The following is a 23,395-nucleotide window of genomic DNA, read 5'->3' as shown; positions in this document are numbered from 1 at the left end:
ACACCGTCGAAAAATATATTGATCTAACGTAACTAAAGAAATTCAATTGCTAAGCCAAAAATTATGATATTTAAGAAATTTAAAGAATTTTTAGTTTGATATAAAAATTCTTAATTTCCTGTAAGTTTCTACTTAAAATCATCAACGCCATATTCATACACCGATTTTGTGACTTAAGAATATCGTGGATTCCTAAAAAAATTTTTGTGTCTTTAAAAAATAATTTTTGTATTAATAACACGATTAATCTGTTTATCATTAGATGGCCGCGTTCGTGGCTGTGTCTCACGTGACGAATTATCTCGAAGACGATGCCATACATAAGGTCGTGCTACCGAAGCTGCTGGACGCTTTCGAAAACAACTCGGCAGATGCGCGGGTACTGATGGATGTGGTGCCGTGCATTCTATGCCGTCTCGAGAAGCAGAAGATCATCGACTGCATCCTACCGCTGCTCTGCAAAGTCAAGCTGCAGGAGCCCGAGATCGTCGTGCGGGTTGTAAGTAAGTGAAGTAAAAGCGAGTATCACACAAGCGTGGATCTAGTACTTTGTAAACACGCACCTAGTACAAGTCTTTCTCGATGACGACCATCGACTACTCGCGTGTTTTACGAGATCAAAAGATTTATCATTAAATTCTTTCTATATAAAACGTGATATAAAGAAGATACGAATAATACATATCTCTCTTCCGTCTACTGTCTCGGCAAATGCTAAAAAATGTGATTCAAAGTTTTATCTTACTACCGATTATTTATCGAGACAAGCGCAGTTATTATTGATCATATGAAGGCAAACCATGATTAGCTATGGTAGCGAAAATTTTTTTTTCCGTGATAAAACAGGTTTTTTGGATCAAATGCCTGTTAGAAAAGAAAAAGAAATCGACCAGAGACTGTTTTAATCCGTAATGAAGTAAGGGAAAAGATCCTGTTCTCGATAACATGGAGAGGAAAAATAAAACGTAAAAACGAGGTACTGTGTTCCAAATCTGTGTACCAAAGAGACAGATATGTTTGTTTTAAGGAAGAAGAGACAAACGGTATACAACTCTAAAGCTAATCGCTCTCGTCCGTTTGCATTCAGATATTTACAGGCTGATGCTCACCGACAAAAAGTACGGATTGTCTGTCAATTGGATGGCGGCGCACGCGATGCCGTCATTGCTACCACAAACTGTGAATCCGGCGCTGAATCTCGAGCAATTCATCCTACTCCTCGAGGTGCTGCAGGATATGTTGAACAACATTGAAAGGCAAGCACAATTAGTATTAAGAGCGAGCGGTGTAATTAAAAGTGTCGGTTAAACGGGTCAATGATAACACACGACTCTCTCTCTGATAATTATTATGAGAACAAACGAATACTATTGTACGTACATTTAATGGCGTGTGCGAAGTAATTGCAGAATTCTTCAATCGTAAAATTAACGCGTTATTCATACACGTCTAGTAATTGCTAATAAAATTATTTATTAAAAAAGCAAACACTGACCGATATTTTATCGCCAATAACTCGTTGCACTTGTTGTTCCGCCGAAACAAAGATTCTATTTACGCCATTTAACTCAATAACGGATATTACATAATATAATTAATAAATATGGCGGAGCTATCAATTAATTAATATCGCGCATCTGTCGATATATCTGTCGATATAATGCATCTATAGAATTTACCGAGTAATAGCTTGAGCTTTCTTTCTCTCTCATTTCTGTCATTCTAGAAATCAGAGGAACAAATTGACGCTCGACAATTTATCGTTACCGAGTCCCGACAAGTATCGATCCCTGCGACATCAGTACAGTACCGATAATGTGCACGTGCCAACGTTCAACATTCCGAATTTGCGCATCGAGCAACGTAAGACCTCATCGGCCGAGGATATGGCCAGGAAGAATAGCATCGGTGCGAATATTAACAAAAATATCCGCAGATATCAAACATCTTTTTTAACGTCATCCAACATTTTTTACGCGCGAATCTAAATTTCCATGAAAACCTCTAAAGCTTTTATTTTACGGGCAATTTTATTTTACACAGTTTTTAAATTTTTCAACTCGTAATATATTTAACATTTCCTTCTCAGGTCATTCATAATATCTAAAAGTGTTTTTTCGACATTTTTTTTTTTTTTTATTACATTTTCTTTTACGGCGAACTAACACTCTGGTATGGATATTTTTCATAAATATTAGTTAAACTGTGAACGGTGGTTTAATAAATTTTCCGTCTCTTAATAGCGAGATGGGATCGGTAGGAGACAGATGAAACACGTCCATTAACTTTATTTAATATTTATGATAACGGTCCTCCAAGGGATCAAGTGACCCGCGGTTATGATACTAAAAGGGCATTTCTCCGCACGCAGGTTCCATATCAACGGCGTCTGCGGAAAATATGGCGCGAAAAAGTTCGATGGCTGGTAAGTGGAAATGTGCTAGTTCTTCCGCTCCTCCCTCCCTTCCCTGCTTCCAATATAAAATATTAACGCGAGTCTCGGAGGCTCGATATCTCTCGTCTCGAACGAGATCGATCTAACCGAATCGGATGATTCTGTTTAGCGATGTTCGGTGGATGGTTTACCTCAACATCGGCTAACGACAACAATTTCTTGCGAGTGGCCAACACGTTCACGAGCAGACGCCTGTCGGACAACACCCTGATGACACCGAAGATACGGATAGCACCGTCCTGTGCGAGCTCGCCGGGCGCGACGCCCGGCAGCGGCCTACCGATCCGTCGACACTCCAGCACCGGTCCCCAGGAGCGACGTGGATCCAACATTAATTTATCCCCGCCTACGGTACATATATATTACATATGTAAAGATGTATCGTTGCGCGTATCATTTACCGCGCCTACTTTAATTCGCGGCGAAACATATCGTTGACACGCGACACGCAATGACGTAACGTGTATAAAAGAACAGATAAATCGCGTAGTAAATGAATAAAAGAATGAATATATGTATATGAGAATTGGTGAAATGCTCGCAATCGTAAAAACGCGGAGGTGTATAACGATACTCTTAAGATGAATGAAACGCGAGATTGAAATTTTCAATATAATTTCCTTCCGTCCTCTCAATTTCGAGACTCGAGATTCAAGTATTCGATAACTCTCTCGTAATTTTATCTAGCGTTTAATAAGGCACATCGAAGTTTAAAACTAACGTGACCTAGTGACATTTTTGCGTGCGCTTTGGAACAATCGGAAAACTACCTGCCATTTATAAAAGCGAATCCTTTCTATTGATCATACGACGCGACGTAAAACAGAAATAAATCGGAGTCTAATTTAATTAGATTAATTGATCGCCGCCCGGTATATATATTAATGCGCCGAGTGCTAACGCGGATAAAATCGCGTAGATTTGCAACTTATACAGAAACTCCGAAAAATAATCAGAAATATTAATGTCCCTCATTTATTCACGCAGTACAAGTATTGTAGTAATTAGTTCTGTGAAATTCAATGTCAAATCGAATCTGTTCGCAGGGGGGCGGGATGCCGATCACGAGTAGCAGCGTGCCATATCTGCTCAGTACGAGCTTAAGCAGTATTCGCGGCTCGAGACGGCCGTCCGTATCCTCGACGTCGTCGCAGCAGGGGATCGGGCTACTGCAGCAGGTTGGCTCCAGCATGGTAAGACAACTACCCCCCATCTGCCTGAACCTGAACGGACCACCACCACCACCAACACTCTCTCCATCACTCCAGCTACCGGGACAGCATTCCCACTGACCCTCCGTTACAGTGTAAGGATATTCGCTAAGACTTTGCTCCGTTCGTGCTTGCCGCTCTTTCTCTCTTTCTCTCTTTCTCTCTTTCTCTCTCTCTTTCTTTCTCCGTCTGATCACTCCCACACGCACCTTCTCCTTAGAGATTAGATTCTCTCTATTTTCGATTAATTGGGAGAAACCGTCGTGCGATATCGAAATATTGGTCAAAGCAGTTAATAATCAAACGCGATAAGCCCGGGAAGAAAAATTAAAGTTTCAACTGTAAGTGTTTTCTCTTAACGATAACTAATTGCATCGTAATTATAAAGTTTAGTAATTTAATATTTTTTCGTGTTTCTCTCTTTCTTTTTCTTCCTCTAAAAAAAAATAACAAATTGTAATTTTCTTTCTGAGATTTATTGAGATTCAATAACTAATGAATTAATTTTTCAAGACGAGAAAAGATGCAAGGATATTATCTTTCGTTCATTAACAATGGAAGAGATATTAAATCTGGAGATTTTAATTTGTAGAAATTTTCTATAAGAGCGCTTATCTCTTGAATTCAACGAGATTCTTTCGAAAATCGCGTTTTCTAACAATAAGACCGATCATTACCGCGGTTCCTCTTTATTCTCGTGAAGTGCCTCGCGCTGCACCGTACGAGAAACGGCAAAGCCGTAAAGGGACCTCCCTCCCTTCTCTTTCCCCTGTTGCAGTACCAATTCTTCAATAGACAGCCCGAAGCGTGAAGTGCCAACGATCGTCATTGAACAAAAGTCGGACAAGATCGCGGTGGTTGTGGAGTCTCTAACTAGCGTGCACCGATCCACTCGCACGCTCGGTCAATCGTAAGGAACGGAGTTAACGAGGAATCGCGTCGGTGATTCTTGCAAGGACATCTCAGCAAGCGAGACGACGTCGATTCACTTCTAATTAGCCTTGGGATTCGGGCAATAGACGCGACCATGGATAGTAACCCAGATTGCGAGTTAGTGAAACTAGATGTAAAAATGGAAGAAGGATATTGCAGGTACGTGATAGGTGCAAGTTTAATGAGAGACCGAAAGAGGTTCTCGCACGCATTTCAACCGCGTTCATGCGAGATTTAATATACATACATAGGTATATTCTTCGGCGGCCAAGATCGCGAATTGATGACCGCAAATTAATCCGGAGAGAGAGAGAGAGAGATCCCTCTCTTCTCCCTCGCTGGATTAGTATTCGCACCGTATATGTTACCCTCGCCGCCAACGTAATGGCGATGGAGAATTCAGGGATATGCGGTTCTAGCAAGAAGGGCACGTATAACGAGCAATGGACATACGGGGTGTATCAGAAGTCGTCAACTCCGAAAATTTGATCCGGGTATTATACTGTTAATTATCGATGTTCAGGCAATATTAACATTTTATCTGCGGAATATTTTGTGTTTCCATTTTTCGCTCGTTTGTATATTGTAAGTATTTTTACAGCATATTATCTCGAATTTTTAATTGTTACAATTATATGGATGATCAACAGAATAGTAGATGCATAACATATAGCTTGTTATAATAAAAAAAAACTTGTCAGTCAAGAAAACATCTTTGTTTTGAATGGCATTTTAAAGCATAATTTTTTAAAGCGGCTCGCAAATTAATGGTGCATGCGCGAAATGCTTGATGATAAAGTGTTAATATATATATTAATATTTTGATATTTTATATACAATAATCTTTAACATGCAATATTTAATAATTAACGATAAATGATGACATTTATATATTTCTTGATTATTTTATCTTTATTGTTATAATAATTTTAAATTCATTTTAAAAATTACATTCTCGTCGCGCATTTAAAACTCAATATACCGTCCGATTCTGAACTTCGTTTATCTGGGTCAAACGTCAATAATCGACTCCATAAAGCGGTGACATAAGGTAACTCGAGACGAACGTGGACTGTGAGCTAAGAACATCACTAATCCATATTTCATATCCACAAGTAAAAAAAATCGATGATAATCGAAGATTGCGACTTCTGAAACAACCTTCATATCGACAAGAGACATTTCCTATAGAAGTAAATACGTATACACACAGTACCAAAAAAAGAAAAAAAAGAAAAGAAAAATACAAAAATTAATATATACATATATCTCTCTATCTTAGCCACGTACGGAGAGACAAAGGAATAAATATTTTTCTCGTCGATATATATTTGTCTATGTAATAATCTATAAAAGTATCGTAATAACGACGTGTGCGCGAGTCTAGCCACACGTCACAGTCGTCAATTGTTGCACTACACAATCACTAAATCTTAAGATAGCTTTTACAACTCAGGCATAATCGGATAACTTGAGTCTACTTTAGACGATCTGTAATTCACGACAGAAAAAATTTGCGGCAAATTATTCTATTTATTATTTTATGTGTCGCGTGTAATACACAGAGAACGCGTGGAGAAGTAAAATACATATATTATACATATGTACATTATGTGATTTGCGATATATAAAATTGTAAATAGACTTGTATCTTGAATTTTATCGTGAATTATACATCGTCTGAAATGGGATTCACACACGCACACACGCATGCACGCATATATATATACGTAACTGGTTGAGTTTTCCGTCATAATATAATCGGTATTTTGCAGAGCGGAATCGCCCATTAAATTGTCGTACACGGATCGCAATTAATATATATTTAAATTAAGAAATAAAATTATATTACTTGTGATCGATAATAATTTTATCTGTCCATCTCCGCGTATATGCAATTAATCAAGCGTGAGAAATGGTATATTTTTTTATTCAAAAAATATATTTTTTGTTAATATTAATTACATGCATTAATATTAATTACATGCGCGTGAAGGAGTGAATAAAATATATTTCGCAATTCACATGTGATTTTATTTCTGAAATTTGTGTTCTTTTGATAAATGTATTATCTTATTCTCGATTCGAAAAATTTCGGCGAGCAAGCCATCAGACAATCCATATGTAATTATTTGTACAAATTAATATTTATAATCTTTTGTTATGTAAACCAAAGTAAATCCTTCAGCAAGTACTTTTCCGCCCGCGATACCATTCTTTCTACGCGCAGTCACGTACAAATTATAGAAAAATCTTAGATCGCGATCTAAGATTGTCTATAATATTTGCATGTCACGTATGTCGTGTGTGCGTGTTTGGTTGTGTGATGCGTGCACGTGCGTGCGTTTCGAGGATTTTAGTAGCAATAAGATTTTAAGGATTTTCCGCGTCGTAAGTTTCGTTTTTTATCTTCGATGTGAATGTTTTCCGGTAACTTCTACGCGCGCACAAATCTTTTTCTCTGTCACCCTTTTTTGTCCGGTCACTAATTATCAGTCATGAAAAGTAGATTAATAGAAATCTCAATCTTACACGTTTGCAAAACATTTCGTTGGACAGTTTTATCTGATACCAACGCGTCACGAGATATATATTCTTCCGTGTAAGTAAGATATACATACGTGTCCACAAAGAGAGTGTGTAATTAACGAAAGGTGTGCACTCGCGCGTGACCGGTCACGTCGTCTAACAATAAGGAACTGATCGCGGAACGAATTGATACGAATTTCGGCGAGTTCGATTGTATAACTGATGACTGCTCGAAAAAGGACAACGTCCTTGCTCCTTTCGATTGCAAAACAAATAAACACAGAGGCCATTATTCACGCACTCACGTACACAGGCATCTTAGCTCGACTCGATTCTTCGGTGCCTGATTATGAATACGTCCGCGAATGATTGATAACGATCTCTTCGATCCCGAGCATTTTGATACAATTTTCGGAGAGTTGTGTCTTCACATTGCCGAGAACGAATATAATCTCGATTTCTATAGCGTGACGATGGAAGTGAAAAGTCGAGAGATCTCTTCGCACAAAGAATGGAAACGCTGAACATTTCAAACAGCAAAAATCTTTGAAATATAAAATTCTATGATCTTTTGAATTTATTTCATAAAAAGCTCATTTTTAAAGATTTGTTTATTGGAACGTTAATCGTAAATTTTAATTGATAAAATCACTCTAGGATAAAAATTCTTCTCTCACTCTTTCTCTCTCTCTTTCTAACCATAATTACCTCATATATATTAGCGCTTCTCATATATCGATAGAAGACGATGTCAAAGAAATAACGAGGAAGAGAAAAACGCACTTCGACATCCATATGTTTATATATGTTTATAAAACGTGTGCAGCCAACAATAAATATTCACTCACACAATTAGTTTTGTCGTCTAATAAAAATTAAACGTTATATAAACTTTATTGTAAACTTCGATTATATGATCTGACACCGCGCACAAGGGAAAAAACCTTACAGTACGTCCAAAAGAGATAAACACAGAGGTTACACGCGTGTATGTAAATATTGAGAGGAAGAGAGTGGGAAGGAGAAAAGAACAAGAGAATTTATTTGTTAAATTATATTGAATCATAGAATTTCGTAGAATTTACTTTCTGATTTTTTTTTTGTTCATTGAAACGTTAATTATAAATTTAAATGGATAAAAACCTCTTTAGGGTAAAAATTCTGTTTCTTTCCCACCCTTTCTCTCTCTCTCTCTCTCTCTTTGGTTCTACTCACCATTTAACTGAAATAGTAAAGTACATTTTATATGAGATCTATATAAAAAGTGTGTAGCCAATAATAAATATGCATGATTAGTTATTTTATTTAATGAAAATGTTATGAACTTTGGTGAATTAGATTTTTGACTGTGTCTTTATGTATGTGACGCACACATAAAGGGGGAAAGAACCTTACAACGCGTTCAAAATAATTACAGAGGTCACATGCATGAACATTAAGGGAGAAAGAGAGAGAGAGAGAGAAAGAGAGAAAAGAATAGCAAAGATTTTATTTTTCAAGTTATATTGATCGTCGGAAATTTCACGGAATTTACTTTCTACAACAATTCATTTTAAACGGTTGTTTATTGGAGCATTAATCGTGAATTAAAAAATCTCTTTAAGATAATATCCTTTCTTTTTTCCTCCCTTTCTCTTTTTGATTGTAATTACCTCCTAATTAAAATATCAAAAAGGATATAATATTGGACATATAATGAATATAGAATAGTTGAAAAAAATCCATTCTATATGATATATAAAGAAAAAAAATTGTAATAAAAAAATTGTATAAAAAGTAGTTAATAATACATTTGCACTCGCGCGACTAATTATATAGTTTAATGAATACTAAATGTTATGAACTTTAGTTAACTCCATTTCTTATTTTTAATTAATTCCATTTCGAACTGTATGTCATCGCACATATAGTGGAAGAAAATCTTACAGTGCGTCCAAAATAAATAAATAGAGGTCATCACGTGAACATATATAAACATTGTGAGAAAAAGAAAAAGAGAAAGAGAAGGAAGGAAAAGACAGAAAGGAAGAGAGAATTCATTTTTCAAATTGTTAAGCATCGAAATATAAGATATAGAATTCAACGAAAATCATTTTGGAAAATAACATCATTATTTGAATATAAGAAATTAGAATCGAAAATCAGATTGTATTCGTATTGGATTTTATGTGTAAAATTTTCCATCCTTTAATCCGACGAGATTCTTCGCGTCCACAATCGCGCGAGAAAATCGGAAAGCGCCGAAGTTTCATCGATCTCGTTCCGAGCACTCATGAAACGTCTACAATCCCAAAGAATCTCGTTTTCGTGTGGTTATACTATTCTAACTAATGGCATAAGAGATTATACAAAGTTAAGTGTCCTTAACGTTAAGCACACCCCGATACACATTTGGAGAAAGTAACAAAGCGGTCGGGTGACATCGACTCGCTCTTCTACTCCCTCTTTTCGCGTACTTTAAAACAGGCAGGCAAAGATAAAGAATAGAATGATATCGAAGTGTGATTATTCTATCAACTATGGACAATCACGGACAATCATTTACACGTATCAAGATACATGTGTGTGTGATATGCACGACACGTATTTTGTTTAAGTAGAAACGCGTTTGGACGAGAAACCACTCGCGGCTTTTATCGCCAGTAAAATGTAACGATTTTAAATACGAAATGATCGATAACGAGCGACGATTATTTGTCGAATAATCGCTGGACCAAGTATGCTATAAATGTTATTTTGATCATCATTATTTTCACACAAATATCACGTTTGTCATTCAAATTAAATGGATGTAAAAAAGATGTAGGAAATTCGTGTGCAATAATTTAAAAGTATCTTTCTTATAAATCCTATAATTATGATTGTCCACAGATTTTCTTCGTCTTTCGAAATTTTCATTAATCAAGCTAGAAGAAGTTAGTTGATATTGAACAAAGTGACACTGTATGCACTCTCAGCTTGTCGATTTAATTCGATATTGCTCACTCGTCTCGCTCTCATATATCGCTGAAAATACAACGCTTGCGATTGTCGTAATACCAGGGTCGGTCAACATTGTGCCCCAGGCGACATACAATCAAATTAATACACATTCTGATGTTGATCGACGCTCATGGCTCGTCCGAACGCGCGTGCATCAAGAGAGACGGTTCTCCTATATATATGTATACTATCGATTTTTACGAGTATCACGCACAAACTGTCCCGTATTGTGCAGGGACGCGTTTAGGCATCATAGAATGGGCTCGGGTCCTTTATTCGATTAATTTACGAACCGTTTGTATCTATAAAACGAAATTCTCAGTTGAGATATATATTACTATTAATAATGGAACTTTTGCACGACCGGAAGAATCGAATGCTATTATTTCAGAGCCCCCATTAAATTCTCGGGGCCCGAACATTATTCCGCAGGGCCTAAAAGCGTCGGGATAAACACGCCGCTATAGTACAATTATAGTATTTCATTTTTTTAATTTTTGCACTTTCCCTTTAGGTATCTCCTACGCGATCTTTATTCGCAGATTTTTAAAGACCATTTTGCTTCCAAAATACACTTCTCGTCTGTCACAGTTCATTATATCTTCTCTTGATCCGTCTCATCGTGCTGTAAAAAGCGAAAAGATTCTATCTTTCTATCTCTTATTGGCTTTAATTATATTAGGCTAATACGCGAGATGATGATCAATTAATTTATTGATCGAATCGACGATTGAAGAAACAAATATTAACAATAAACACAAATTTCAAAAAATCTTATTCTTAAATCAACTTTCCTCTTTTCTTATTCACTTGTTGTATTCTTGTATTTATTTACAGTAAAAACGCTGAAAAATTCTTAGAGAAATCTTTGATCGAAATTTTAGAATTTGAGTAATTTTCTACTCGGTACATTTTTCAAACCGTCGAATTCCGTGAAAAAGAATCAGCAATGTGAAGAAAGTATGAAGCCAGCTAACGCGCGTTCTGTAATATAATAATTACATGCAACTAAAGGGAAAGTATTTCCTAATTATATACAGATGACAAAACACACTGACTCTCTTTGAGATCGGTCATAGGATCGAATACATTTTGAAATTGCAGTGTTTCGTAATTAGTGAATGGATGTAGAGGAAGAAAATAAAATACATACACGCAGCACCTTCAAAATATAAATTGATAAGAGATGTATAGATAAAAATAAATGTATAAATGAGAATATTTTTCAACGTAATTTGTCGGATGACTTTTTGGATGTGTGTTACGCTCGAAAAATACTTCACGCACATGACAACCGATCCTAAAGGGTGTATCTTTGCTGTGTACTTCTAATTTGTACCGATACGATCGGCTTTATTCCCACCGTCCCGCGGAATCGATCACGCGCGGATAAGTATTTATCGGCGCGTTTCCTGAACGCGGACCACCGGATTATTGTCAGTATAGCGATTCTCTCGCGTAGTAAAAGGAAAAGAAAACAAAAAGATATATCACTGACGAGTAAAGTGCTCAACAGAATAATCCCCGTCAAGATTATGTGTTCAGAGAGGATACGTTATACTCTTTACGACGTCGTTAGTGATAAGATAGCGTTCAGAGGTCTATATTCAGAGAATATAATCCTTCTACCAATTATATATATATATATATAAAATTATAAATGTATATTTCATGTATTCGTTTTTAAAAATACAGTAAAACCACCGTTGTGTCAACACAATGCTCGAACGATTATCTTGCATGCGATTCGTTTTCACTCGTACCTTTCCCATGTGTTCAAAGAAAAATCTCTAATAAATTGCAACTTCATTATGTAATAAAATCGTATCCAGTATATTTATTATTCTGTAGTCATCTAAAAAAACAAAGATTAAATAATTATATATTGCTGCATAATAATTATATATATTATGCTCGTTATGTTATCATGGTAAATTTGACATAATTAATTCTTTCTTATATGAGCCCCTGCAATGTTATTGATAGCTATCAGTTATATATTATAATGTATCGCATGCTTTCTTTATCTCTCCATCGTGTGTGGAATGAGATAATAGGTTGCGCATCTTAATTTCTCATCCTCTCAGTTTTGACATTTGTCTCAAATTAATAAATTTTATAATTGGCCAAGAGCTTTTCTCTTAGCAATGTCATAATATACTCTTATATATACTTTTGGTAAATATTTTGACATTCGTATTTTGGCTTTGGCTAATGCTATTTCAGTAGGTGTTAAAGAAGATAAGAGCTTCTGTATCGCAGGTGTTTTTTCATATTGTTCGGCTTGTTTTTTAAGTCGAAGTAATACTAATTTCTTGGCCATTAATTTTCTTTGTTTTCTTTTCAGTGCTTTTTTTCTGCAACACACTTTAAATGCTTCTGCCTTTGAATCGTTTTCTTTTACATTATGCTTATTAGGTGAAATTTGTTGCAGCTGTTTGTGAAAATAGGATTCAGTTTCTTCTGGAATATCTTCGAATAATGCAATTTCTGATACTTCCGTTTCAGGTTCTTGACTTTCCGTTTTCAGATTTTCAAGAAACATGCTTGTTTCCGGATCGGACATTTCCATTTCGATATCCGATTCTATTTTAACTATACTAGGCTTGCCATTATTAGTAGCAGGCTTGTTTGGCAAGTTTAAAGAAGGCGCAATGCCGCGCTTCAATTTCCTCACTCTAAACGTCACTAGATAATCATCATCGGCAAAGTGCCGATAGCACACGGCACATTTGCTTATCTGCTCGTCGGTCAGATGTTGAATCTTCTCAGAGTAGATCATGTTTTTCCATTTCTGAAAAAGGATCGGATTCTTGGGAATCTGGTGAGACGGGGCATCTCCACCAGACGGACATCCCAAGACGCAACACGCTCTCCCCATAACCTAAAATAAAAAAATATGTATATTTCACCGATAATCAAACAGATTTATTACGTGGTCGTTTGTCTACGTCTCTCTTATAGCAATTAAACACTTACGTTAGTTGCGAGTATATCTGTTGCTCAAAAATGTTTCCAAACAATTCAATCTATAACCTTCAAATACGTATTATCCGTGGCTTCCCGGTAGATACTCGTCACGTGATCCGCATTTATTTTTACGAAACGGCAACAGATGGCGCGGACACTCGCTCGTGGTTTTTCTTTCCTCAAGTTGGCATATCGCATCGCCAATGCAGCCAACTTCGCGTCACGTTCATGCGCACGCGTCAGCGACACTCGAATCGCCGTGCGAGGTTGCTCTACGCGAATATTTGAAAAGTGCGAGCCGGATCGCGTGCGTCGCGTCCTCGGTCCGTGTCGCGTCGCGTTCCCCTTCGCTCGCGTTCCCGGGAGTGATCGCCGAGAGTATAGTGACGTCGGGTCGCGTCTCGTGTCTCGTCCCGTCTCCCACGCCGAGCGTGGCATGCGAGGTAAACCACGCCGGTGAACGGTGTTTACCCGCCTCGTCGTCCTCGTCGAGGAGCGCAGGATTATGATCGATGAGCCGCTGTGACGAGATCCCGGTGGAAGGACGACGACGACGACGACGACGACAACGACAAGGATGCAGCGAAGTGGTAAGCGAATGAACGCACGCACGCGCCAGGTCGGCGGCGGCAGGTGCGAGATACGGCGCCGACACCATTTTGGGCGCCGTCGAAATTTCGTCGTCAATACGACGCGGCTGGTCGATATACGCCGCGGACCGACCTAACCCTACCGATACACCCCGCGTCTTATAATGATTACTGACAGCCCCGATTAATCACACGTCTCTCGTTAATGGTCTTCTCTTTTTTGCCCTCTGTCCTTGTACAACATCTCTCTGTCCGTAATAAGAATTGAGCAGGAGATTGCTTAATTTTTAGAACGCTAATCTAATGCGATCAGCGAGCGTCTGTGTTTCTTTCTCATTTCTAGAAACTGTAATGTCATTTATTAATTGTTTTGAGATGCGTGTAATTAACAGTATAAGAATTAATTTGACAGTTGCCTATATACAGTTCGTATAAGTCGTATATATATATTTTTCTCTCTTGTATTTGTGATTGATTTTAACAGGTGTCTCTCTCTAAAACAGGTGCCTTTTGCAGACTCTGTTCATTCTCGTATATATTATTATCATAACTTTCCATATTACTCATTACTAACATATTTTATATCTTACTGTAATAAGTATAATATCAACGCGATTTTTTGTATAAAAATATTATGTTCATAAATGCCTTGAGATAGCATTTTATAATTTTTTTTTTTTATTATTTTTATTACTGGAATTATTGCAGATAAAAAGTCGCGAAATAAATTCGATGGAAAATTTTAGCTAGTCGTTAATTATTCAATTTATTTGTAACGTTAAACTAAAATAATTAGTATTGCTTAGCGCTATATCAATATCCTAAAATTACTCCGAAAAATTTAAAAAGAGAACATTTTTTAATTAAATTGTAAAAAAAAGAAAGTGTAGTAGTTTCTTGAATAAGAATTGCTATATGCGCATGCATAATATACATACATATGTGCATATATATGCGTGTGTAAACAAAGATTTTTCATTTTTGAAGCAATATTTTCATAGATTTTTTTTCTTCAAAAGATCTTTTACAAATAAAGATTTTTTTATGTAAAAAAAAAAAAATTCTATGAATATTGCTTTAAAAATCTTAGGATTTGAGAATAGATTTCAAGAGCCTGAAGGAGAAATTGTAAAATAAAGCGTGCATTGTTAAAAACAAGAAAAGACAGATATACATTATTTGACATTTAAATAAAGAATGTTTAATGTCGTTCTAAATGATTTGTTGCTCCACGTTATTGAGAGAGATCGATATTCTTTGTTACTTCTTTGTAGTATTGTTTTAATCTTACTCATTAGTTTGACGAAATATTAGTTATTTCTAGTTATTTGTACACTATATTTCACCCGATTAGTTTCCCATTATGATAAGATTGTTATTGCCTGCTGTTAGTTCTGCATAGATAACACGCCGCTATTATTTTCATGGACGCCTGTTCCTAATCAGTTATGATAGGAAGAGAGATCTGACATAAAAATATATCCTTGACATGTTTATTATATTTATTACATATCGATTATCTCTGTAATATATGGGATTTATAATTATGTTATAATTATTATAATTTTTTTATTATAATGATTACATATTATAATATATCAAAATCATATATTATAGCTATATATATTATAAATATGGTTCTGAAATCAAATAAATATTTATTTCTCTTTTTTCATATTTTATAAATAGGTATTTTTCTCAAAATGAAGAATATATAAAAATAAAGAAACTAATAAAATTATAAATAAAGAATAAATAATTAAAATTATAAGTAAAGAATATTAGCAAAGAAATATGAAATATAATATTAACATAATTTCTTACAGAGATATTGCACATCTTAGAACGGTCAAGATTGACCTAAGAGGCATCGCAGGGTTAAAGAATCAATTCTCTTAATCGATTAAGAGAATAGGAGGAATGCAGGAGAGAGGAGGAATGTAGGAGAGCGATGGTGGAAGGAAGAGCAACTTGTGCGAGGATAGCAGGAGAAGCAACTTCTTCGTCGCACGTGAGAGAAGCTGCGAGTTATCGCGATTCGCTCGAGTCGATGTGCCTTTAGTGCGAATCGCGTATTCGTCACGCGAGCACGCGATCATTCCCCGTGTATCCCGTGGTATCCCATTCTCTCTCTTCCGCATCGTACAAATATCGAGGCTACCTTTAACTATGTTTTTTATTACACTATTCGTTTCTACGAAAAACGACGATTGGAACGATCGAAATTTGTGAGAAGACGCTTCCGCGTCTCGTTCGCGATAATCGAAGAATTTTAATTCGTATCTCGAGATAAATTTAATAGATCCACCATTTCTACGCATATATAGAATTCTTAAGGACATGAGTTTTTCGCGATGGACCGTCTTATCGAGCGCAAATTACTCAGTAAATTCTCAGATATGTATCTAATCAATAATTTAAACTTATACTGTGAGTTCGAAATGCAATAATTATTTTTAATTGCATGTATATATACAATATAAGCTTTGTAACGATTTTAATAACTTAGCGACGCAATTTAACAATTGTTTATATTTATATATTTATATATTTATATATTATATATTTATTTATATATTTTTATTAAGTAAAGATTTGATAAATATATGTATAAGAAATTTTATATAAAAACAATACAAGAGTAAAACACGTAATTTTTGTACTCTTGAATCTATGAACGGGCGAAATTGCAAATTTTTCTTGTCGAGTGGCAGCCTGACAATTATTTCGAGATTACCAAGTGTCAAGTTACTCAATCAAGCGTCTCAACGATCGCGTATTTAATCGAGACATTGCGACCGAACGATTCTTCGATCCGAACCGGCATATCTGACACGCCTAGCCTCGTGTATATCGCGCGATATTTAAAATCCACACAACCCCGGGAATCTGTACTTTTCGGAAAATCTATTTCGGTCGATGGCACCCCTCGGTGCAGCGCGCGTGGCCATTCGGACGATTCACTGCGATAGAATCCGACGATAAGACGGGGATATCAGACGGATAATCAGGATGGAGACTTCCACTATCGCTCTGCACGATTCACGTAAGAAGCCTGCTCTTTCCGCATATCTCTCTTTTTGCGCTTCTCCTTTTCTTTAATACTGCGGCCTTCACTTTGATGATTCTCAATATCAAATGGTATTTCAAATATCATGAGGAAACTTTCCGAATATAATTTATTTCTAAGGCAGTTGTGGTTTGCAAAAAAAAAAAAAAAAAACTAATAAATTGATGCTGATGACTTTAAAGATTATTATTGAATTTTTTATTTTGAGAGAAACTATCTCTTATCGTAATTATAGCAATTATGACATTTTCGATAGACATATGTTTTCCTATAAAATATTAACAACCACTCATATAATTAAAAAAAAATATTGATAAAAATGCGTCTAATCAGACAAAATTATCTTAAATATACTACTTTGAAAAATATTTAACACTTTGTAAATAAATAGACAATATTTCTTTACAACATAATAAAGTCGAGTAGTTGTAATAAGTAATAAAGAATGCGCTAATAGTACACAGACATTAAAAAACATAGTTCTAACGTAACGTTTCCTTCCCTCTCCCTTCGCGTCCCGGACGATCCTTGCTCTTTATCGTTCTTATCGTCCTTATCGCGGCGCTGAATCGCGTCTCCCTCTCTACCTACCTATCTATCCCGCTTCCCTACCCACTTCTCTGGTTTGTTTCCGGTGCTGTACGGATACTGGATGACCGCATGGGCAACGTCGACGATGACGATGACAACTACGACTACGACGACGACGATAACGTCATCACCGTCACGGTCGTTTCGGACACCACGACAGCGGTGAGTCTCTCTTTCTCTGTCTCTCTTTTACTCTGATAAGGCTAGTCGCATTCCGATCGTCGTGGAAGTTGGCTTCGTGTTCGTAATATTAATACCGCGGCCGCGTGAGTTCAGTTTGCACGAAGACCGCGCGGACTCGAATCGATTGAGCGGACGAGTGTCACGGTGCGAGAAAAAAATATTTCGCTAATTTTTCGACGAGTGTCAGTTTTTACACAACGAGAGAACACAATAATCGCAAAATCGAAAGTGTCCGACATAGGCAGATTAATCTGATGTATATTAAATTATTATTTATTTAATTAACTTCAAATCTTTAATTAATCCGTTGAAGAATTTAAGGATTGCGTCTTTGTGAATATGATTTCTAGGTTTCTATCTCGAAAACTTGTCTCGGAATATTTAATTTAGAAACAAAATACTATTTTCGTAAAATTTATTTATTTTTTGCTAATCTTGTGCTATTATAACTTCTACGTTATTATTTCTAAAGTTACAATATCAATGTCTTTCCACGATTCTTGGAGATAAGGAACAATAAATATATCGACGGAGGATTATTCAGTAAATTCTCAGATTTATATCTAATCAATAATTTAAACTGTAAGTTTGAAAAACAATAATTAATTGCATTTATAGTATAAACTTGGTATATTTCAATAGCTTAACAAATTATTTTTATACATATTTTTTATTAAATAAAAGTTTAGTAAATATGAAAAAAAATTTATATTAAAAAAGCAATGCAGGAAAACAGAAAATTTTTATATAAAAATATTTTTGTCACATCTGAATTGGATTATAAATTTTGAAATAAGAAATTAAACGGTCAGTTTTTTCGCAAAATTTAATTTATCACAATCAAGTCATATTAACAAAAAAAAATAAAGTTACATACATTCAAAGGTTTCTTTTTTTTTATGCACAATATAAAATAACTCCATTAAATCTCTTTATTTTACTACATTGACACATCTATTATATGCTAAAAGTAATAAATGCCGAAATTAGCAAGCTCTTTCTGCGCAATATAGTATGTAATTTCCGAATATTATATTATACATAATATTATATTATACATAAAAAAATAGAGATTGAATGAATAATAATATCAAATTGAATTAATTTTGATTTTATTATTCCTCCTTATATTTTCATCAATAATTTGAGAACAATGTCATAGTTGTCAAAATCTTTCATCCATGAGTTTCCTTGTTAATTAAACAAGTATTAATAAATAGTCGCACATTCCAAGAAAATTTACTAAGCTTTTTTCTTTATAGATACAAAATAGAGAGTTCTAAAATATGGTATATCAAGTTTCTTTATATAAGCTTCTGATTTCACTGAATAGCAACTTATGAAATTTATCGTTCTGTCTCCAAACCGTAGAACGACATTCCGGTTTTGAACTGTCGTATCAATGCTACGAATAGATAAAAATCCCATCCCGGTAGATTTTTATCAGCCAGTTTCGTTTCGCTGTCAGTTTCGCGTCAACGATTAAGAGCGATCGAATTGCGAAAAAAAATCGCTCTCTAGTACGTTCCTGATCGCGTTTCCGTGGCCGATCGATCGGCGCGGATTTCTCGGAACGGTAGTGTGTTTCCTATACAAGACGCGAACTGAGCTAGTCGCGCGACGATTGATGAAAGTGTGATATCTCGTGAATCAGCGAGTTGCTATTTGATCATTGGTGGTGAGCAATCGAATAAATGATGTCGATGACGGACGCGTCGACGGCGAGACGCCGTTTGAATCCGGCCGTTCTCGCCAGATACAATTGCCACAAGAACAAGGAGTCTCAACAGGTAGCCGTATCATCATTTGTATGACAATTTTTTTTTTTATTGATAATGCATAAGTAGAGAGAGAGAGAGAGAGAGGTGAACTTGAAAATATCGTCATGTGTAAACAATGTTTAGAAAAGTGAAATTCTAACGTGCATTCACACATTTATTATCGTGTATGTATGTATTGCATATCAATTAATAATCCCCATTAATTCGATTTTATATATATATTTAAATATAATTTCAATATAAATTAAAAATATACTTTATATATTGTATATAAAATCGAATTAACGAATATTAATTGGCATACGATATTAATTGGTAGACGATCAAATTGCAATACCGGATGCATCGCGTTTAATTGGCGAAGGAATTATTTCGAAACAGTATCCACTCGACTCATTGCGACGCATTGTCGCGACTTGAATTCCGCTCGAGACGTTCTTTTTATTCTTCGTTTCGTTCTTTCGAACGTGTATGTGCATACCGCACGTACGCAAACACGCGTGGCCGAGACAGTTTGATGCTCTTATTAGCTCGATGTCCAATTAAGGTCGCAACCGACGCTCTCCGGGCATTCCGCTATGCATACTTCCTAGTGGACGTGCTAGAATAACAAGCGCGAAGACAATGCTATCGCGAGAGCGTTGACATCGCGAAATCGAGACCGGCGAGACTCGAATCACTTACAGCTAATCATCGCATTCTCGTCGTTAGAGATGACGCGGAATCGTGTACTATTACAACAATGCGTGTTCGTTGACACCGGTGCGATCGTCCGATAAGATCGTCTCTCATCCTGCAATCTCTTGGCAAGTTTAATTCTTACGATTAGTCACGAAAAAAACCACGATATTAACCGCCAGATTCTCATCAAAAGTGATCGAGATCTAGATGGCTTAGCGTATATACTAAATTACTATTTAACTCCACACAAATATTTTCTCCCGTTATCTCTAATTTAAGCAATTAGTTAGTTAAGATGTTGAGGAATTTATGAACTGCGTTTGTGAGTATCTATTTTATAAGGATCCTGTTATAATACAGGGTAACGAAGCAAAAACGAGCAAATCTCTAAAGGACTTTTTGTCTTAGTTTATCAGTCCCCTACACGCTCCTGAAGTTTTGACATTTAATTTGGGGACACCCTGTATAAGAGTATCTATAATCCAAATCGTGTATTTAATCTATAAAAAATAACAGGCGCAATTTTTCCCTGAGATATTTATTTCAGAGTATTATTAAAAGGTTCCCATTTCTCAGTCTCTTATTACTGTTACAACTGTCACGTTGTTGTTATTATTTATAATCCTGTTACTAATGTCCGCCTGTGATTCTTGAAGTCAGGACGTACGTGTATGAATATCATATATCAAGGATATCTAATCAAAGTAATTCTAGCCGCAAATTTAATACATAATATATCATTGCGTTTATAATCTCGTTAATTAAATAAATATTTACGAATTGTCGCAGACATATTTGTTGTAATTCCTCCTAAATAATTATACGCGATATGGATTTTATGCTTTTAACGATATTGAGTATTAAATATTCAATACCTGTGAAAATTCAGTCTCGAAAATTAAATGATTTATTTATTTATTAATGTGACAATATATTTAAAAATATTATGACAATTTTTTATAACTGAATTCGTAACCGATTCGTTTATGTTTTAATAAAATTAATCAGTGGCCGCAATATTGTATCAAATAGGTATAAGTAAAGTATCAAATAAGAACAACATTCAAAGAAAATATTCAAATTATTCGTCAAATTCTGACAGAACATATTAATTTAGAGAGAGAGAGAAAGACATGTTTTTTTTCCCATTTATTTTGGCATGTATAGAACAAAGAAAGCAGTCTCATTCGCGAAATAGCATTTACACTCCGTTACGCGACGAATGAAAGCAAAAGTGTATGTTTCAAAGTCCTTACGAAGGACTGAAAACAAGCGGTTGTAATGATGGGATGCTGCAGTATCGACGCTCGATATAACAAAGCTTCGCTCACATGCCGTGAGCGTCGAGCGCGCCGATTAGTTCCGCGCGACGGGCCGACGGCGCATGCGCGGCCGACGTTCACGAATTGCGCCGCGGCGGCGCACCAAGTCTCTCTTCCCCCTCCCACGATCCGTTTCCCCCTCGCGGCAGCTGCGTCAGGCGTGGTCGCCGCAGTACATACGAGTCGGGCCTAGCGAGTGTGTGTCGCGCGGATCAAACTTTCGTCGAGGACGCGTTTATTCAGTGCAATCTGTGGCGTTTCGTTTGTGTGGTGTGGACAGACACGTATTCGTGTTCTCCTCTCTACGTACGCGCGTGCGGGACGCGTAAAACGATGAATGGCCACCAAGTGAGAGTGAAAACGCGGCCACGCTCGACCGGCTCGCCGACGGCGTGAATCATCGGCAACGCCGGCTGCGAACCTCAGAAGCCCACACAGTGCGACGCACGTTATAGTCTCCCTTTCTCTCTTTCTTTCTCGCTTTTCGCGCGCGCGCGCGCGCGCGAGCGCGTGTTCCCTCCGACGCGTTCTCCCGTCCTATCTCTTTTCCTGCGAGAGCAATCCTCGTATCCCGTGCCCACCACCTACGCAGGCGAGCGTTAACAGAGTTCTGGTTAAGGGACGGTTAGTAGCGTGCTGTGATATATCTCGATTTTCGGGCTCTAGTTAAGGCGCGTCGAGAGTGCATGTACGATGGCCAGTTTGGTGTTCTCGTTTCTTGAGAGTCGCATCGATGTCGGCTCGGTAACTTATTATCTCGAATGTGAACTCGAAAAAACACTCGCTCTCGATGCGACGAATTTCCGGGAGCTTCGATATTCGTTGCCGAGAGCGAGGGACTTTCGAGCGGACGGGCAACCTATTGTCTCTGGTTGACGAAATATTGCCTCCATTCAAACATCAAGGATGGAAACCGGTATAATTTCGATGACTCGACGTTCCGTGGACGCGCGAAAGTGACCTCTATATGTTTACTTACATGTTACAATGGAAACGCGGCGTGGGGCGTGCTTCTTTCCGTACTTATGTGCACGGGAAAATTGCCTTCATCGAAATGACGCCGCTTTCAATCTCTCTTTTTAAATTGTAGCAAAAGGGCTGGCTGTCCTGTTACATCAAGGACCTAAATTAAAATTATTTATTTATTTAATTAAAATTCATATTTATATGAATTAACATTTTGTATAGAAAAAAAAAATCTTTCCAAGTTTTCTAGAAATCTTTTACGATACAGAAAAAAAAAAATAGTGTAGTTTCAAAAAAATCGGAGGGTTCACCTATTCGGAACTTTATCCAAATTTAATCATTATTTATTATATTAATTAATTTTAATTTTAATTAATTATTTTATAGCTTTAATTAGAATTTTCGTTAACCAGAGGTAGCTATCTCATTTTTTATTCCGCGTTTACGAAGCGATCCTTTCTCCTTTTGATCTTGACCGATCATTGAAGCTAGACGATGGGAGCTACTTTTTTTTATTTTAATTACGGTCACTTTTACTTCGCGATAAATTCCTGATATCGTAGTCATACGAAAGATGCAGACAGCCGTCAGCGTGAGTCAACATCGAACGATTATACGTAAACAATCATTGCACATCGCGAATTCGAGTCTAGAAAAATTTGAATACGAGATGTATATAAACAAAATTCACACAATTTTTATTTCGCAGTTTCTGTATAAGATATAATGTATTTGCTTTAATTAAACTTGATAATTTACAAAAAATGCGTCTAATTGTACGTAAATAAATGCAACGCTTAATGAGTATATTTATTATCTCATATTAATTTTATCTTATATTTATTTTAATTAATTTTTTATTAGCAATACATTTTCTTTATAAAGTTGGTTGCATTTCATACATAAATCAATGAGATACGTCAGTATCTACTATATTCAATTCATTAATGATAAGTTTCTCGATTGAAAGGCCTCTTTAGACGATCTATAATTTACGACAAAATTGAGAAGACACAATTCTATTTATATATTTTATATATCGTGTATTACAAAAAATTTGAACGCGTAAAATATATACAAATTAAAATATTAATATTATATATCAAGATACATTGAAATTATATATATATA

General features: G+C 36.1%; 3 protein-coding genes across 11 annotated transcripts in view; 2 read left to right on the top strand and 1 right to left on the bottom strand.

Moving 5' to 3' along the window:
• LOC115239990 (SCY1-like protein 2) overlaps positions 1 to 8,834 on the top strand; it is a 28,207-nt gene extending 19,373 nt beyond the window's left edge. Inside the window, exons 11-17 of one of the 2 annotated variants that reach the window (XM_029814892.1) lie at positions 263 to 503; positions 1,088 to 1,256; positions 1,727 to 1,908; positions 2,372 to 2,425; positions 2,565 to 2,806; positions 3,502 to 3,648; positions 4,445 to 8,834. In XM_029814892.1, coding sequence (XP_029670752.1) covers positions 263 to 503; positions 1,088 to 1,256; positions 1,727 to 1,908; positions 2,372 to 2,425; positions 2,565 to 2,806; positions 3,502 to 3,648; positions 4,445 to 4,477 — 1,068 coding nt within the window. In that variant the 3' untranslated portion in view covers positions 4,478 to 8,834. Of the gene's footprint in view, positions 1 to 262; positions 504 to 1,087; positions 1,257 to 1,726; positions 1,909 to 2,371; positions 2,426 to 2,564; positions 2,807 to 3,501; positions 3,762 to 4,444 lie in introns of both variants that reach the window. The other variant, XM_029814891.1, reaches the window with a different exon arrangement.
• A 2,077-nt stretch (positions 8,835 to 10,911) lies between these two features.
• On the bottom strand, positions 10,912 to 13,250 carry LOC115239992. Its single transcript, XM_029814902.1, has 3 exons — positions 13,090 to 13,250; positions 12,014 to 12,994; positions 10,912 to 11,966 (listed from the first exon to the last, which is right to left on the bottom strand). Exon 2 carries the CDS (start codon positions 12,989 to 12,991, stop codon positions 12,227 to 12,229), a length of 765 nt encoding a protein of 254 aa, XP_029670762.1. The 5' UTR covers positions 12,992 to 12,994; positions 13,090 to 13,250; the 3' UTR covers positions 10,912 to 11,966; positions 12,014 to 12,226.
• A 143-nt stretch (positions 13,251 to 13,393) lies between these two features.
• The window catches only part of LOC115239991 (septin-7), a 65,351-nt gene continuing 55,349 nt past the window's right edge, over positions 13,394 to 23,395 (top strand). For 5 of the 8 annotated variants that reach the window (XM_029814898.1, XM_029814897.1, XM_029814895.1 and 2 more), the window contains exon 1: positions 21,474 to 21,922. Coding sequence is in view for 3 of the 8 variants with exons in the window: in XM_029814899.1 (XP_029670759.1) it covers positions 17,401 to 17,493 (93 nt within the window). In the remaining 5 variants the exon portion in view is untranslated. Of the gene's footprint in view, positions 13,671 to 15,482; positions 16,717 to 17,369; positions 17,494 to 21,473; positions 21,923 to 23,395 lie in introns of those variants that run through there. The other 3 variants (XM_029814901.1, XM_029814900.1, XM_029814899.1) reach the window with 3 other exon arrangements.

This window comes from Formica exsecta, unplaced genomic scaffold, assembly GCF_003651465.1.
Source record: "Formica exsecta isolate Colony F162 unplaced genomic scaffold, ASM365146v1 scaffold4, whole genome shotgun sequence".
Lineage (NCBI taxonomy): Eukaryota > Metazoa > Arthropoda > Insecta > Hymenoptera > Formicidae > Formica > Formica exsecta.
This window is presented reverse-complemented; position numbering and strand designations above follow the sequence as displayed.

Excerpts from the sequence above, each read along its gene's own strand:
- LOC115239992 (XM_029814902.1), bottom strand. The coding sequence starts at position 12,991 with ATGGGGAGAGCGTGTTGCGTCTTGGGATGTCCGTCTGGTGGAGATGCC.